The following is a 16121-nucleotide window of genomic DNA, read 5'->3' as shown; positions in this document are numbered from 1 at the left end:
CTATGTTGCTAATAAACTTGGAATCTTTTTTTTGTCCTTACTGTTCATGAAACTATTGAAAATATGTGCATCCTAAGAGTGTAATTATAGGTAGAATATGGGTCTGTCTGAGGAATACTGGACTTAATGTAGTGGCCAGCATGCTAATAAGTCACTTAAGTAAGCCATGAACACGCTTTAGGCTCTGGTGGCTTTAGGAAAATATTTGTAGGAAATAGACCAGATTCATGTCAACCCCTATGCTGTTGGGTTTTTTCCCCATGTTCTAACTAAACAGATGCCACACTTATCTCAAAATAAAATCTGTTTTTGCGTATCTGTGGTCATAAAAACAAGAGGAGCAATGAAAATCAAACATAGGGTAACTGCAGCAGAAGAAATATGTACACAGGACATTTTTCCAAATTTTTGTACACAGCAGGCCTGTGAAAGCAGCTCAGGAGTCTGAGTAGCTTTCATGTACTTTTTGACTTAGGAATTGAGTGACAACTTTTCACTGCTTTAATGTGCATCCTAGCTGCTAATTATTTTTCTTTAATGCAAATTAAACGGACTGGTGTGTTTCATCATAGTAAAAATTATGGATGCTACATTATAGGAATTCTCCAGGTGAATACTAAAAGCTTGAATGACTTTACACTAAAAGAAGGTTTTCTTTGCATGAGAAAGGGATTTTTTGCTCTTTTGTGTTTTACTGTTCTTCTTCACATTAACAGAACATTAGTGAGTGCTTTTGAGTCACCAGTGCACTCAATCAGGGTATATGAAGCTTGTAGCATGTTAAGATTTTATTATTTTCTATCTCTGGTCAAAAAAAAAAAAAAAAAAAAAAGAGTTGATTCAAGAATGGCTCAAGCAGAAAATTAAAGAAAATAGCAAATAGAAGAAATTCAAATTAAGGCTGAAATATAGTTAGTTTTCAATGTGAGCAAGATGAGACTGGAAGCACACTTGGGTACACTGCTGCGTTTGTGCTGTCTGAGGGGAGATGTATGTATTGCTTGTTATATTTTTGCCTTGAGAGCCCTGTGTAATGGTGGTTATTAGCAGCTATGGTTCACACACATGCTGCTCTCCTGTCCTCTTTTGCACCTTTATGTTTGTTTTCCTGGGAAAATGAGAAAAGTTAAATGTTTTCTTGAATACTTGACTAAATACCTTCCTTGGCTAAAATGGCAGAAGACTCCATGAGGCGTACATTGCTGCATTCTGTTTTGCCCTGCTCATGAGACTGAACACATCATTGGCGCCTAATGTCCAGAGCTTCGTGAGTTGGAGCTTGAATTAATTCTTCATCTCCTTGTTTGTTCTCCTGTGTAATGTACAGCAGGCTCCTCTCAACTCTGGCGTATCTCACTTTCCTTTTTGAATGTAACAGCAATGCTGTTCTTATTTTAGAAATAAAATGGGTGGGGGTATTTCTGAAGTCAGAATGAACACAGATGTCTGAATTTAAATTAAGATACTTGCCAGAGCTATAAAGTAAGGTAAAAATTGGAAGCAGCCTTAAAAAAACCCAACCTGCTTAAATTTCATTGTTCTTTTTGAAAGTAAGAAATGAAAGAGATATCATGCACATAGAAGAATATTAATATGCAGTTCCTCTTTACATCCTTCCTCATAGTCACTGGTTTTCTTTCCACTGAGAAACAAAACAATATATATGTCTAGAAAAATATATTCTTCTGCTTAGTTAGCAGGGTTAAAATTAAACACTGAGTACTTCCTCATTTATCATTCTAAATTCCATTGCTTGTTTCCAAGGAGATAGAAACATGAAGGAAAGCCATCTGAGACTCTGATTTGTAAGGCTGTTCTCTTTAATGGGAGTTGAATGTGCCTTATGTTAAGGAACAAAATAAATTCAGAGCCTCTGTAGTGAAGAGGTTGGGACTTCGAGTGTCATTTCTGTGCAGGCTTACTTTCTGTGTCTGGCAGTGGGAAGGGGACTGTAAAATGTTCAATGCAGTGTCAGATCATCCTTTAGTGGCTCAGTTCTGCTGTTTCCTGCACTGAAACACTGCAAGTTCCTTTACCCATCCACCCTTTGTAGTAGTGGCTTTGTCCTGACAGTCAGAGGTTTTTCTTGGAGGACAAGAATGGACAGTAGACACAACTTGTTTTTCTCCCTGTTAGGAGTTCAGAAATGCCAAAGCCTGGATGGTTCCATAGATACTGAAAAGCCTGTAATTGTTCAGTGCAGTGTAAATGCTAAGTTCTAACGAGAGGTATCTTTCTTGGTTTAATTTTGTTAATAAAATCCTAACTGAACCTGGAAGTAAACCCTTCAGTTGTCTTACCTGAAGTAGTCTTCACCACCTCAGTTGTATTTCTTAGTCCTGTAAAGGCGAACTGGTAAAGCCTCCAGGACCGGGTGTCCCCCACCTCCACCGAGCTGCGCTTCCACTGGTAAATGATCTCTTCTCTGGGGTAGCCATCTTATTGCAATGGAAAATACAGAATGCTTTGTTTCATAGTCACTGCTAGGGTTTAGGGTGCTTTGGGGAGTAAAAATACTACTTTCTATTTCTGGAAAGAACTGGAGAAGCATACTGTAAGTAAATTATAGATATGTTTTTCTCAAGTTACTAGTGCCTTTTACTTAATGTCACATTTTATTAATTATAAATTATAATAGCACTTGAGATAAATTTTTCAAAAATAGGTTTTCCACTTTTGTGGACCTAATATGATGCAATTTTGCCCATCCTCCAGATCCATCTGCAGCTGGATCAGGAATTCACACCTTGATCTAACTGCAAAATGTCAGACTCTTGACTCCAACTAGTACAATAGTAAAACACCCGTGCACAGAGAGAAAGTGGGAGGCCATGACATCTTGATGCTGAAAGTAAAAATTTCTTGTTTCATGCTCAGATATAAGTATAAATTAATCACATGGGGTCCAGAAATGTTATATTTTTTTTATAGCACTCCTTAATGATATTTGTGAACATCTGTGATACATGTACTGAAAATAAGATCAAAATAAAAGTAAAAACCAGTGGGGTATGTCTAATTAAGAACATAACCTTCGCTGACTCTAAGTATGTAAAAATAAATTTATAATAAGCAGTTCAGTGTGGGTCAGAAAAAGGAATATTTTTAAGCATGTTACTTACAGCTTGAAAATTCCAATGGGCAGGAGTGGACATCCATTGGGAAGTTGTGTAACTGTAGCTGACACTCAGCATCAATTGTCAGCCTGAAAAGAAATAGATCAAGATATAGGGAATGCACTTGAGAAGTTTGTCCTGAAAGCTACATCATGACAAGCAAAGCAAGATTCTTACTAATACAGATCCTGACTACAAAATATACGAACATTATATGTATTTATTTATATATATATAAAGTAAACTATTTCTATCTATGTAACTATTGGAATATTCCAAGCATAGGAAGACATCATGGTTACTGATAAGCAATATTTCTTTTTTGGTTCCATAGACCCTGATCATCTACTTTCCGGACTGTGTAATGGAAGAAGGTATTAAAGTTCTGTTCCTGTGCATCTGAAGTGTCAGCATTACTCATGACTGACAAATCCATAAGTAGATATGCAGGTCATCTCATGAGCAGTGACAAATCTTTGTGTCACAACATGCCATAATGCACTAGGAAAATGTATTTTATGTGACAAAAATTCTATTTCAGAAATGATGGATAGGAGTCCAAATTTAGATATCTGCATCCAAGACAGCCATCTAGACTCCCTTCACAGCTAGTGCAAAGGCGCTCTGAGGATACACTTCCTCTCACTCCAAAATAAGACATTTAAATTTAATCAGAAAAAAAATGTACCAAAAGATGTTTGTCTCCACTGAATATTAGGAGGGTCTCCATGATAACTCAGGTAGTGTAGGTGCTAAGCTCAGGTAAAGACAATTACTTTCAGAAATCCCAAGTAAGATGAAATGTACCCTCTGATGTTCCTGTTAAAAACTCTACCATTTTTCATTCACTCCCAGCCCACCCATGAACTGCAGGATACTTGGACTTTGAAAGAGGTGGGGTGAGAGAGGGAAAAAAGAAAAGTGTGGGGTAAAATGTTTATTTGTTCCCCAGGGAGTCTCTAGGAAAGCTGTAGGTTTCTAGTCTTTTCTGATTCTGCGGTGTCTAAATGATGAGCTCTGTGAGTTGGGTTTGTCTCTAGGTTCTTGAATGAAGGTGTTATGGGCAAATGACCCTGAGTCTTATCCTGTAGGATGCAGAGGAATGCTGGAACCACCAAGTTCATGGAGTCAGAAGGAAACTTTTCTGCATTAGGGATTTAGGAAAAAGTCTGATTTTCCTGTTGCCCTTCTTCTTCTCATTTTCATCATCTTCAGTACCACAGATACTTGACTTCCTGCTGGGTAGGGTGGTTCTTAAACCTGGGGGGAGGTGACTGAGAAAAATCAGTGATCCCTTCTGGATCCCTCTTCAGGACAGAATCCCAGCTGTGTGATATCACATTTCATTTCTGAGTTAATCGAGGTTGAATCCTTACTGGTGCTTGCTGTGACTCACTAGCACAACTAAATAGACATTGATAGCAGATAACGGTTTCCAAGTTCCACCAGATACATCTCTTTCTAATGAGAGGAACCAAGGGATTTAAAGAGAAAAGTAATAAAGTCCAAACAGACAGTAGTGTACACAAGTCCAAATTTAACATTTGAAAAATGGATCTAGGCTCATCTTTATCAGACTAACTTTGATTTGCATTGGATTTCAATTCTGATCATTCTATTACCTCTTCTGGCAATGCAATATGCAATGAATGTTAAATAGCTATGAAATAAAATTCCTTTTCATAATTCAGACAGTTGCAACATTAAAAGGTTGTCTTAACCAAAGCTTCATATCTATTCATTAAAATTATGAGTGTACTTCAAAACTTTAATTTTGGCGCCCAATAAAGTAAAAACAAAAAAAAACTTTTGAGAAAATGCAGTCTAGAACTCAGATGATCTTATGTCTGTCATCTTTCATTCTGCACTCTCATTTTAAATTATAAATTGTCTTGAAAAAATGCTGTATTTATCTATAGTTTACATAAACCCAAATATTACATGACATGCAAGAAAAAGTATAAAAAAACTCCCACAGAATTTTCACATTTAGGAGGTATGAGCATTTGGAATATGATATTTGAGTTGTTGCATATGGCATATGCATAACTTAATTATTGAAAAGGTAATTTGTCTTAAAAGAAAAACTATACATGTGACTGAGGAACCTGGACAGGTTGAGCATATCAAGTTCAGATCCATTTTGGTGGAAGGGTGTGGTGCTGTATTCCCCCCTTCCCCTGGCTCTAGCCCTGGCCACACCCTCTGGTTCTCCCTATTGGATCCAGTACCCCAACTTCGCCTATGTACCACCCCTGCGCCCTGAGATCATTCATCCATGTGCTTTCCCCACCTCCCTCCTCCCCATATGAACTGCCAAGCTCCCAGAGGATGTGGTTCACTCTGCCTCTGGGAATTGGCTTGTCGACATGCAATAAAAGTTCCTCTGAGGCCCGCATGGAGGGACCCTTTCCCGCCTCCTTTACTGTTACCATGTTGTGAGCTAGCAGGGGCAGGTTTGCAGGGCCATCTGGAAGGACTACAGAAGAGCGGAACTGCCGCCCTATCCTAAGCAGCCTCGCAGCGCTTTCTGAGAAGGCTGCAGCTTGCAAAACCAAACCGAGCAATGCAACAGAGGGGGGCATATCCATAGGTTTGAGTTAAATGTTCAATGCTGGGATTGTAAAATCTTGTTTGCCTGAGATATTTAAGGAATAAAGTGCTTTTTCTGGGTGGAGTTTCATCTGGCTAAATTGTAATCAATTCAGAGTAAGAGGCCTTTGATGTATATAATAGCTCCTTTTGTACCATCTACTTCAAGGATATTTCACATTTATGAGTTTAACACAACAAAAATGTAAAAAGGACCAAACCAATGGCAAACAATAAAACGTACCTTAAAATGAAGGCTAATTACTATTAAAATGATTATATTAATGTTAATATAGGAATGTGATTATTGTGGAGCAAGACAGGACAATCTATAAGAAGAAATAAAACTTATTGTGCCAATATAAAATAAATTTCATACAATTGGTATCTTCTAAATACTTCCCTTTTTCAGGGTTTTTTTGCATAAATAAATAGGAAAACTCAGTATTTTTTTCTTTCAGGTTAATGTCAAATGACCTGAATTCATAGGATTTTTCTCTTTGGCTTTCATTAGAGAAAATGAAATTAAAGTTAGGTATAAATACCTCAATGTGTACAAGACTCTGCCGTCATTCCAGATCCTGAGCATCCTATTAGGAGTTGTTATCCAATGAGCGTCAGCCTTCTTGGAATTTCGGAAAAATGTGTCTGGTATCCAGATCTTCCCAACCATGTTGCTGTTTAATCTGAGCACTTTTATAGTGCTGTTGAATTTCAGACGTCTGTCATACCACGTTTGGGCGAAAAATATATCAATTGTATATTCCTGTTGTGTTAACCAGAAATACTGATGAAAACATAGCACTCAGCATTCCACATAACTCCTGATACGCTTTCCTTAATTTATTGTGAAAAAACGGTGAGCTACAGAAGGTGATACTGGAACTGATAAAACCAAACTCTTCTAGTGAATTTTTGAGGCATGTTTTACCAAAGATTATTGTTTTAAAACAATTTATTATTTTAACATTGAGAGTAAAACTAAGGTGCAAGTGAATGTTATATGCATCTTTCTAATTCTGTGTCCCTGCATCTCAACCCACACCTGCTCAGGTCAGAGAACAATTACTTATTTCCTTGAATCCAGGACAGGAAAAGCTTGAGCTGACTTTAATTGCCTGTGCCCCCTGGTTAATCTCAGAAACGGTGAAGTCTCTGGAGAGGATCTAGGCCTTTTACTTATTATCTCTTGGTGGCAAGAGTGGTAATATCACTCATGAATGGTTTTCCCAATTTTGTAGCAATCTGGAAGGTCAGTTTTAAAGTATTGCAAAGCATTTGAAAGAAGAGCACATAAAAATGTGAGGATATATTAAAACTATTGGTTTTGCATTTTTTCAGCATATAGCTCAGTTTTCCTGTTTGTACAGATTTATAGCTCATACAGTCCTCCCATCCATAATTTAAATGAGGTGTTAAAAATAATATAGGTATGCCACAACGTTAAGAACTAATGGAAGCTTTGTAATGTCAAAATGATGGAGACTTTGTAACAAGGAAAATGGGCAGTCCTTTACCTACCATGTTGATAGCATTCACAGGGCCAATGCTATTTACGTACATGTCAGTGTGAATTATTGTGGGTTTAACTGCAAAAGAAACAACAAGAATCAGTAACGTCCATGAAGGTCAAAATCAACTACATGAAAGTCAAGCACAAGCATGTTATTATGGCACCTCTCCTCTGTGGTTGCCTCACATTTAAAGGTACATATACAATAAATACAAATTTGCAACACTGTCTTCAGTTTGAAATTAGTTGGAGACACTTTGAGACAAATTCTTATATCATTTATTCTATCAAAACAAATTCCCTTATGCTATGAGAACAAATACTGAAACCAGTGCTGATAGCTTAGAGAGATTCATGTCTGACTGAGAGGATCTATATTTTGTATCAGGTCACAGCAATGCATCAAAACAAAACACTGGCAATGAAAGCAAACTTATTTTTCTTATGATGTCTTGCATCACTTGTTCTACATAATAATGCCAAATGCAAAATGACTGCTGTTGCCTGCAGAGGTGTTTGTAGGTGAGTAACAATTTTGTGAGCCTAAAGCCAAAATAATACTTAAGGCTCTTAGACAGAATTAAGAATAGTTGTTACATTAAATTATTTTGAAATTACTCCATTTCAGCTTTATTCTTCTTATACACCTTGTTTACAGAATGATTGGTTTTTTCCCAGATGCTTTTAGGAATGCTTTATTTCCTTTCTGTTTCTAAAGTCTTGGTTTAAGTGAAGACAAATTCCTCTGCTAATTTACACTGTATACGTACACTGAAGGTTAAAGACTCATGTTATCCTTCACTGTGAAAAATTCCTTAGTTTATAAGGCTCTATAAACTTGTTAGAAACAGCTTCCTTCATTAACCTTGCTGCTTTCTGCTTTCCTCTGCCTGCCTCATCCATGAAATCTCTGTGCCTTTTTCTATAATCTTGTTACTGGTGTATCCTCTTCTGTATTGTCTGCCTGCTCTGTGCACTCATGGGGCTTCTCAAACTGACCTGCAGCAATTCAGGGAGATTTTTTCCTTTGAGTTACCTCAGTAATCAGTAGAGAGGGTGATTCCTCCAAAAGGTGATTCAATCCAATAAGGCTTCCATTCTGAGTCCAGGCTTGGCTCTGTATATTTACATTGACTGTGGGGAATCATCTGGGCAGATTGGCTTTGCTTGACTGCAGTTATCTTTTGTGAACCTATTCCTCTGTGCCCTATTCTGTCACTTCCTGCCCTGCTGTGCAAGTGAGGGCTCAGGCTGCATCAGTCTGTGCAGGCCTGCTGCCCTCAGAGGCTCTGTATCCATCACATCCTACAAGGATTAGGCTGTGTTACCCTCTTTTTGGCCTTTCTTTCCAATGTATTATTTGTGATTCTCTAACAGAATCTCTTAGGTGTAAAAAGAAGAGGAAAAACTTGCTTTTTCATTCCCCAGAAGTTACATTCTGAACTTCCTATGCAGGTAAATCATTAAAAGCAGCCTGATTCACTCTTATTAGAGGTCTTAGGATAGATTCAGCAATCTTAATTGATGTCAGCTTCCAAAATCATGACTGTTTTACATACCTCTGATGTTTTTCTGCATTGCATTTTATTCTCGTAACTACTTTGAATGGCTTCTGCTTCCTGGGTAGCAAAATCTGACATGAAAATTCTTTCTCTTTGCTGCTTAATCAAAAGTGGTCTAAAAACAAAACCAACATACCTCCTATGTCAGGTCTCAATTTGTTGTCATATCCTTCCAGCAAGCCATTTAAAATAAGAGTCACATCACTCTCATGGACTTTGGGAGTCAAAACCCAAGTCTTATTTGAAGTGTAATCTTCATAATCATCATCTCCCTTTTGGGTGGAACTATTAAAGAAATAAAAATGAAGGAAAGAAAAGCCTTGAAAAATACAAATTTGTAGGTAACTACTTTGGAAGACAATACCCACACTTTTAGATTTTAATAATACTGTAAAAACATTTTAAAAATTTCCCATTTTCAAAACTAGACTCCCACTAAAGATGCCGCATAACAGTTGAGGTTACAGTTCACTTTATCAGCGTTTCCTTTTAGTACGGTTGAGATCACATTCTGTCTGTTCAGAGGAACATCAGCGCTTATCACCTTTGTTATGCCTATTTTTTCTCTCATTGACTCAGGTGGGACCTGTTATGAAATAAATCTGTCACTTAGCTTATGCAACTCTCCACCAAAATATCACTTATTATGTACACAGTGTTGTTGCTTTACTTCTATAGGAGAGAATGATTTGATGAAACACATCATCAAGACAAGACCAATAATTAGATTCATTCAAACTTCTCACACAGCTTTTCTCCACTTTCTCCACTCTGATGAACTTGAGTTTACTGTGCATTTGGAAAGTTGAGCACAAATTTTTGTCAAGGATTTTCCTTTCCACTTTTGCTAACCAGAACCCACAGAGGATAAAAAAGTCTGTCTGCTGGGGTTTTTCTGCTACTCAGAAGTACGACAGCAGATCTAATTCAACCTGCTTAGCACAGTAAAAAAAGCAAGTTCGGAGTCAGAAATGTGTAGACTAGTCTTAATGGATGTTTTGTTTTCTCAAAATCAGTGCCTCTAGTTCTAGAGGAGAACATTGAAACTACTTTAGAATATGACATAATCAGATATTTTCATTTCAGAATGTCAGTGGTAATCAGCTGAACACTGCTAGGCAACCGTATGGTTTTTTGCATAATATGCCAGTGCCCTTCTTTCCTGACCTGCTTCTGTGACAAAGTTTGAATGCTGCTGGCTGGATATGGAAAATATTAATGATACTACAAATGTCTTAAGCCAGTGGAGAGAGTTTGGGTACAAATGGGTGAAAACCAGAAAAATTAATTATTTTCCAGTTTCAGACAGAATCTGAAAAGGAGTGGGAAAGAGCACAGAGAAGCAGATTCTCATGGGGGCTGGATCTTCTGCTTGACACACAAGATTAAAAGAGGTGCAGCTGGTCATGGTCATGGGTGCAGTAGTGAAGGGGTGACTCATCCCAGAGCCTCAGCTGAGGTCTTGCACACTCTTCCATATAGTGCTCCCCTGCTGCATCCAGCTTGTACCTACTCAGAGTGCATGGCTCAAACACTTTCCCGTGTTGGGTATTTGGGAGATGTAAGCCAAATGCACAAATACAGTCTCACTAGGAAAGAGGCTTTGGGTTCTTTCTTCACCCTGGGCACAGCCTAACAGGAAAGAGCTGTAGCTTTTTTTGCCTCTCAGTGTAGGACACTGCTTCCCAGGAGGTGCTGAAGGCACAGGGACATTTGAAGCAGCCTGAGATTGCGTAGGGCTGTAGCAACTAGGAATGTGTAGCATGGAGAGAGAGCTAGTCTTGCTCTGAGTTGAGCTTGGAAGCTGGTAATGAATCTGATCTGCACCTTTGTTACATGTGCTGGGTACGAGCCACTGACTGCAGCCTCCAGGCACCACTTCACCCGCCCTGCACCAGCCATGGGTATCTGGGAGCTTCAGCTTCCCAGGCGAAGAACTGGCAACCCAAACTCTTCATTCTGGCTGCACAAGCCTGGACCTGTAGTGCTTTATTAGGAATCAAAAGCAGAGTTTTAATTGGCAATATGCTCCATGGTATTCTGCTGGTACTGACAAACAGGCCAATTTAATTAAATTGGGAGAATTTTTTTTTATTAAGTTGTCTGGAGTTCAAAGATCTAATTGTAATTCAAAGAAACATAACCGAAGCCAAATTCTCTCTCCTGGAGGAAAGGAAATACTTCTGAAATAAAGTCTTTGCAAACAGAATGCACTAGATTATGTTTTCAAACTGTGCAAAGTGAATGAAGAAAAATAACTTTATGTATAAAAAACCTTATTCATGTTTTATAAGCAATTAAACAGCTGTTCTCTGAAAAGAATACCTTTTTCTGCGTGGAAAAGAAAAAAATCAAATGCATTCTTTCACAAACGCAACATGTTACTGAATATCAGTGCAATGAGAAAGCTTGAAAACTCAAACCAGCTAATTAGTAATCTGGTCTACTAGACAGTAAAAGATTAGAAGTATGTTTGTCTAGAAGTTTTCTCAGATCTAGAACAACCTTATTGAACAGCAGCCCACAGTAACTGAAACTTCCATTCCTTCTTGGAAATTATTTCTCTGACAGAAATAGCTATCTGTATGTTTGCTCATCTCTTATCATAAGCCATTTTGGCACTCCACGTCTCCAAAACCAGTAAATGCTTCATGAAATTAGTGAGAGACAGAGGAGATAAAACACAGCCAATGCAGCTGGCGAAAAATGCTACTGAATTCCAGCTTTTATAAGAATGCCACAAGGATCATAAGTTAGCATGGGTATGCAATTTTCTGTCTGTGTAAACCTGCATTCCAGCCAGAAAAATCAGAGGTGCATCTCTAGACAGATGAGCAGAGCTTTAGCCGTGCAATGCCATTAATACAATGAAAATTATAATGACAAAGCCCCTTTCATCTCCTTAAGACTTTCAGCTCAGTCTTTCTGATTATATGGCTGAAATTTTGCAAGTGCTTTTAATGTCCAAACCAAATTTGTTAAAGCCTAGATTCCACCCAAATGCATATTGAAGTCTATTTTTATTTTTCTGACTGCTAGAAATTTTCAAATCTAGTAATATAGATATGAAAAGAAACATATTTACCTATTTGCAGATTAAACCATAATTTTTTGAAGGTTCATCTTTCAGACACTGATACAAAATCTCACCATATGAGATATTCCCACTGTGATACTAATGCCACTGCAAGATGTCTGCAAAACTGCTTTACATAAATCCATAAATACATACATTTCCCTTGCTGGAAAAGAGATTACTTAAGAGGGTCAGAACCCAAGCTTGAAACTTCAAACCAGGGAGTAATTAAAGTTAGAAGGCACTTTTGGTGGTCATCTGGTCCAATCCCTGCTCATTTTGCCACCTGAGTCTGCCTGTGGTGGCTGTGATGGTAATCACAACCATAGCTAGATACATGTGTATCCACAAGTGTTTAACATTCAGGGAGCTCTTTTTATGTCTCAAATTACTTGAAATACTTCTTCACAAAGCAGGAAGAGGGCAGAAATTACTGATGCTAATAATAATTTATTAATTTAGATCTGGTTTTCTTAATAATCTATGCAAAGATCTATAAAATGGTATCTCACTCTACAATTACATAAAAACCTCATTCTACCAATGAGATTTTTACCATGTCAGGGGCTTCCTCCCTAGAACAAACACGTATTAATCCAAATCCTACATTGAAGTTTTTACTTGATTTATAACATTTATGTAGCTCTTTTGAGTGCTAACTGATGAGGAGTAACTTTAGCACAAACTGAGGCTGACACAAACTAAATGTTCAGGAACTTATTCTTCAGATCTTTGCCTGTGTATTTGATCCATACATTTCCTTGCAATACTCTCTGGGCAACATTTAATCATTCTTGGTGCAAGTGTAATCCTGGTGGGCAGAGGTGCCCACTGCAGGTAGAACTGGGGTCACCAGTCAAGAGAAAAAGGATTAATGAAGTGACGCTCACTTCTGTTGTCATATCCTCCTTTATGGGCCCCTTAGCACTAAAGTCATTATTTCTGTACTGGAAATACATTGAAATTGTAGAAAAGGATATCTCTGCTGGGAAATCACTGATGCATTAGGAAAACAATTTTTTTCCATCTTCTTTATTGATCCTTATTCAGAAGACATGGTCAAGCCCATTACTTAAATGTTTTGTTAATGTGCTGATACACTATTCTCTTAGCAGTCCAAAGCCACAAAAGTCCACAATACAGTTCAGGAATCTTTTTTTTTTTAATAGATTCAGCATGATTTCTTTTCTTTTGTGCTTTCATTTCCCTGCAAGTAAGTTTGATGCCTATGTAAAAATAATCAGCACTTTAGCAAAATTTAAGAAATACTTATATTAATGGTATCTAACTGTCTTACATTATTATGCTTTCAAGCCTTTTGGCTTAAATTCTTTAGTTCAAAAATTAACATAAAGCATAGGTTACCCATTTCAAAACTACTGTGTTTTAGTTAATTGCTAACACAAAGTCAACACTCTAACTTTGGATGATCTCTGCTGTCATCTCTATATCAGAGACACTCTAATGTGATTGCCAGGAGAATCTTATGTAATGTTTCTTGGAAAGATACTACCATGTGTTGGTAAAGATAGGCCATGCATTATTTAATATCGCAGACAGCAGCAATAATTTTACAGTCTAAATTGGGGGACAGATTATTTAAGTAGTGAGCAATAACTCACTAAGGATATCCCTTTGAAATAAGGTATTATTTCTAATCCACAGGAACATGATTTTCATATCTTGTTACAAGGAATAGAAGGGAAAGCATACTCTTCTCTGGCAAAAAAAAACTTCCATGGCTGGTGAGTCTTTCAGACTTTAGATATGAGGTCATATATTTAGCTCGTCAAAACCTCTATAGTTCCAGTGACTTTAAATGAGTTATACCAGTTTGTACCTGCTGTGGCTCTGTCCTCTATGTCTTCTAAATATAAAAAATTAAATTTAACTATTACCAAGAATTTTGTTGTGAAACTTCACCTGAGTTAATTGCCAATATTTGCTGTTTACAAGCAGAATCAGAGTAGCCACTAAGTGCCTAAAGGGAAGGACCTGTAGCAGTACTGAATAACTAATAAACTAATTAAAAACTTAATTTTATTTATCAAAAAATCTGGGCAGTTTCATCTTTTATACAAAGTAGGCTACAGAGCTTTCAGCAAAGATTTAATAAACTACTTGAACAAAAAACAAGTTTTCCGTTGAAAGCACCAATGTTTTCTACATCTCAGGGAAGAACTGAAACATGGCTTGCCAGTTCAACCAACAGCACCGTTCAATTTAATGAAGAGTCAAGTTCAATTCATTCTCTGATGTGCATAGAAAATTACCCTAATCTATAGGTCATACATTATTCATGGTGAGACTATGGTCACTGGGAAGGAAAGATGTATACCAGGTTCCCACTGTGCATACAGAGATGCTGTAGGCAGATGTGACATATGAGTATGTGGAGATGGCAGATGTGTAAGAGAATACAGTGTCTCTGGAAATCTAACAGTGTCTAAATTCTCCCTTGTTGACTCATATTTTAAGTAAAGGTATCTTGATTGAAGCAGAAAATGTTTTCACAAAGCTGTGCCATGAATTCTCTTGTCCTGTTTGTGTTTCTGTTCTGTCCATTTGTCCTTGGATTAAATCCCAAGGCTATGCCCAGGACTGAGTTACTATTCTTGCCATAAAAACGGCACGTATTTTCTCTTTTACTACTAAATGTTCATCACAAATACCCAATCTTCAATTTTCTTAGGACTGCAAATCATGTAATGCGAAGATTAATCTCTTCCCTAATCGTTTCCCACATCAAAGATGGGAACTTGGATGCTTTGCTTAGAGAGGAAAAGAGAAGATCCAGTCAGTTATCAGAAGTTCCATAATAGAAAATGAAGTTGAGAAATTTGGACTAAGAATCACTGAGAAACTGTCTTGTAGTCCTACTCCCTCCACCTAGAATTGTGGTGCTGCTGCAATTACAATTCTGGATGGAGCTATAATGTTCCAGAAGAGCCTGAAATCCTGGATTCACAGTGTTTTCAGCAAAGGTTGTTTCACATGGCCACAAGGGAGTATAAGCTGTATTTTGGCCATTTGTTTTACTCGTGTAGTAAGGGAGGCTGAGGAAGTTAACAGGAGGAAAGAAAACAGTTTTGACCTCTACTCAGTGGTTTGGGTGGTGTGGATTTTAGTTAGGTCATCTGTAGAAGATAGTTTATTTCCTAGGCACTGCTTCTGCTGCACCTATCATTCCATGTACTACACAAATTATGTAATGTAGTTAAAACCTTGGCAGGAAATCATTATTATTTAAAACAAAGCAAAGCTGAATTTTTCTGTCATCCCTAAGTCACAGAGGGACTGAAGTGTATTTGAAAATAATTATTAAAAGAATATTACAGTTCTCATAAAGAAATAGGTACAGCTGAAACACTTAAACTATGGGACTGACCACACAAGTCTCAAAATGGTTAAGAGCCAGAAATTACTAGAGGAGCACAAATGAGTGGTCCCAGCAATGACTTCTCAGTCATCTTTACTGAACATGAAGGCCCCAGACTGCCAGAAATCAGTCATTTCTGAAAACTGTGCCTGCCCTGAGATTTAAAAGCTGTCTGGATTCCTGTGAATGTTTACACTCTGTTCCCATGAAGAGATGATACCTGGCAACACAGCACCTGTGGATCATGCTGTGGATTTTACAAGCTTTCTTGTAGTCATTCAGCAACTCCCAGTAACCTCGCTGATGCTTGTCAGCCATTTTGGGTAAAGCAGCCCAGTTCTTAAACCTCTTCACAGACTTCTAAAATATTATATGGCAGTGGTGGTTTTGTATTCATGTCTATAAAACTGTCACTCATAGCAGACTGCTTTATCTTACAGTTGTACATCTTGCCCAAGACATGCACTCACATTTACTGCACCTAAGATGTAATAAATTTTTGCTCTTTGTAGCTATTGTTAAAGCATATATTTTCCATCTTTTCAGATTCAGCTGAATGTGGCTACAGCAAGTGTTTATAAAGAAAGGTTTAAAATTAAAAATTTAACTTGGTTTATGCTTTGTTTTGTTCCTGTCAGTTCATGAAAATATTTTTCAAAAAGCCCTTTGGAGTGCATTTATTGAGAGTGCTAACAATAAAATTTCTAGTTTGTAGTATTTACTGTGTTTTCTAGTTCACTGTGTTGAAAAACTGTAGTGCAATTTTTGCATTGCACAACTGATTGGATTCAAGTCGTGAGTGACCATGAGGATTATTGTCCCTTTTAAAATATTTCTAGTGGCAACAAAATGGGCTCACAGCCAGTTGTCACAAAAATTACCA

The 16121-nt window shown here is 37.5% G+C and overlaps 1 protein-coding gene across 2 annotated transcripts in view; it reads right to left on the bottom strand.

Annotated features, from left to right (window-relative positions):
• Nucleotides 1-16121, bottom strand: part of GABRG2 (gamma-aminobutyric acid type A receptor subunit gamma2) — a 67153-nt gene that overhangs the window by 34005 nt on the left and 17027 nt on the right. For both annotated transcript variants that reach the window (XM_048320186.1, XM_048320187.1), the window contains exons 2-6: nt 8920-9068; nt 7230-7297; nt 6254-6474; nt 3123-3205; nt 2301-2438 (exon numbers count right to left, since the gene is read on the bottom strand). In XM_048320186.1, coding sequence (XP_048176143.1) covers nt 2301-2438; nt 3123-3205; nt 6254-6474; nt 7230-7297; nt 8920-9068 — 659 coding nt within the window. The remainder of the gene's footprint in view (nt 1-2300; nt 2439-3122; nt 3206-6253; nt 6475-7229; nt 7298-8919; nt 9069-16121) is intronic.

This window comes from Corvus hawaiiensis, chromosome 15 (assembly GCF_020740725.1).
Source record: "Corvus hawaiiensis isolate bCorHaw1 chromosome 15, bCorHaw1.pri.cur, whole genome shotgun sequence".
Classification (NCBI taxonomy): domain Eukaryota; kingdom Metazoa; phylum Chordata; class Aves; order Passeriformes; family Corvidae; genus Corvus; species Corvus hawaiiensis.
This window is presented reverse-complemented; position numbering and strand designations above follow the sequence as displayed.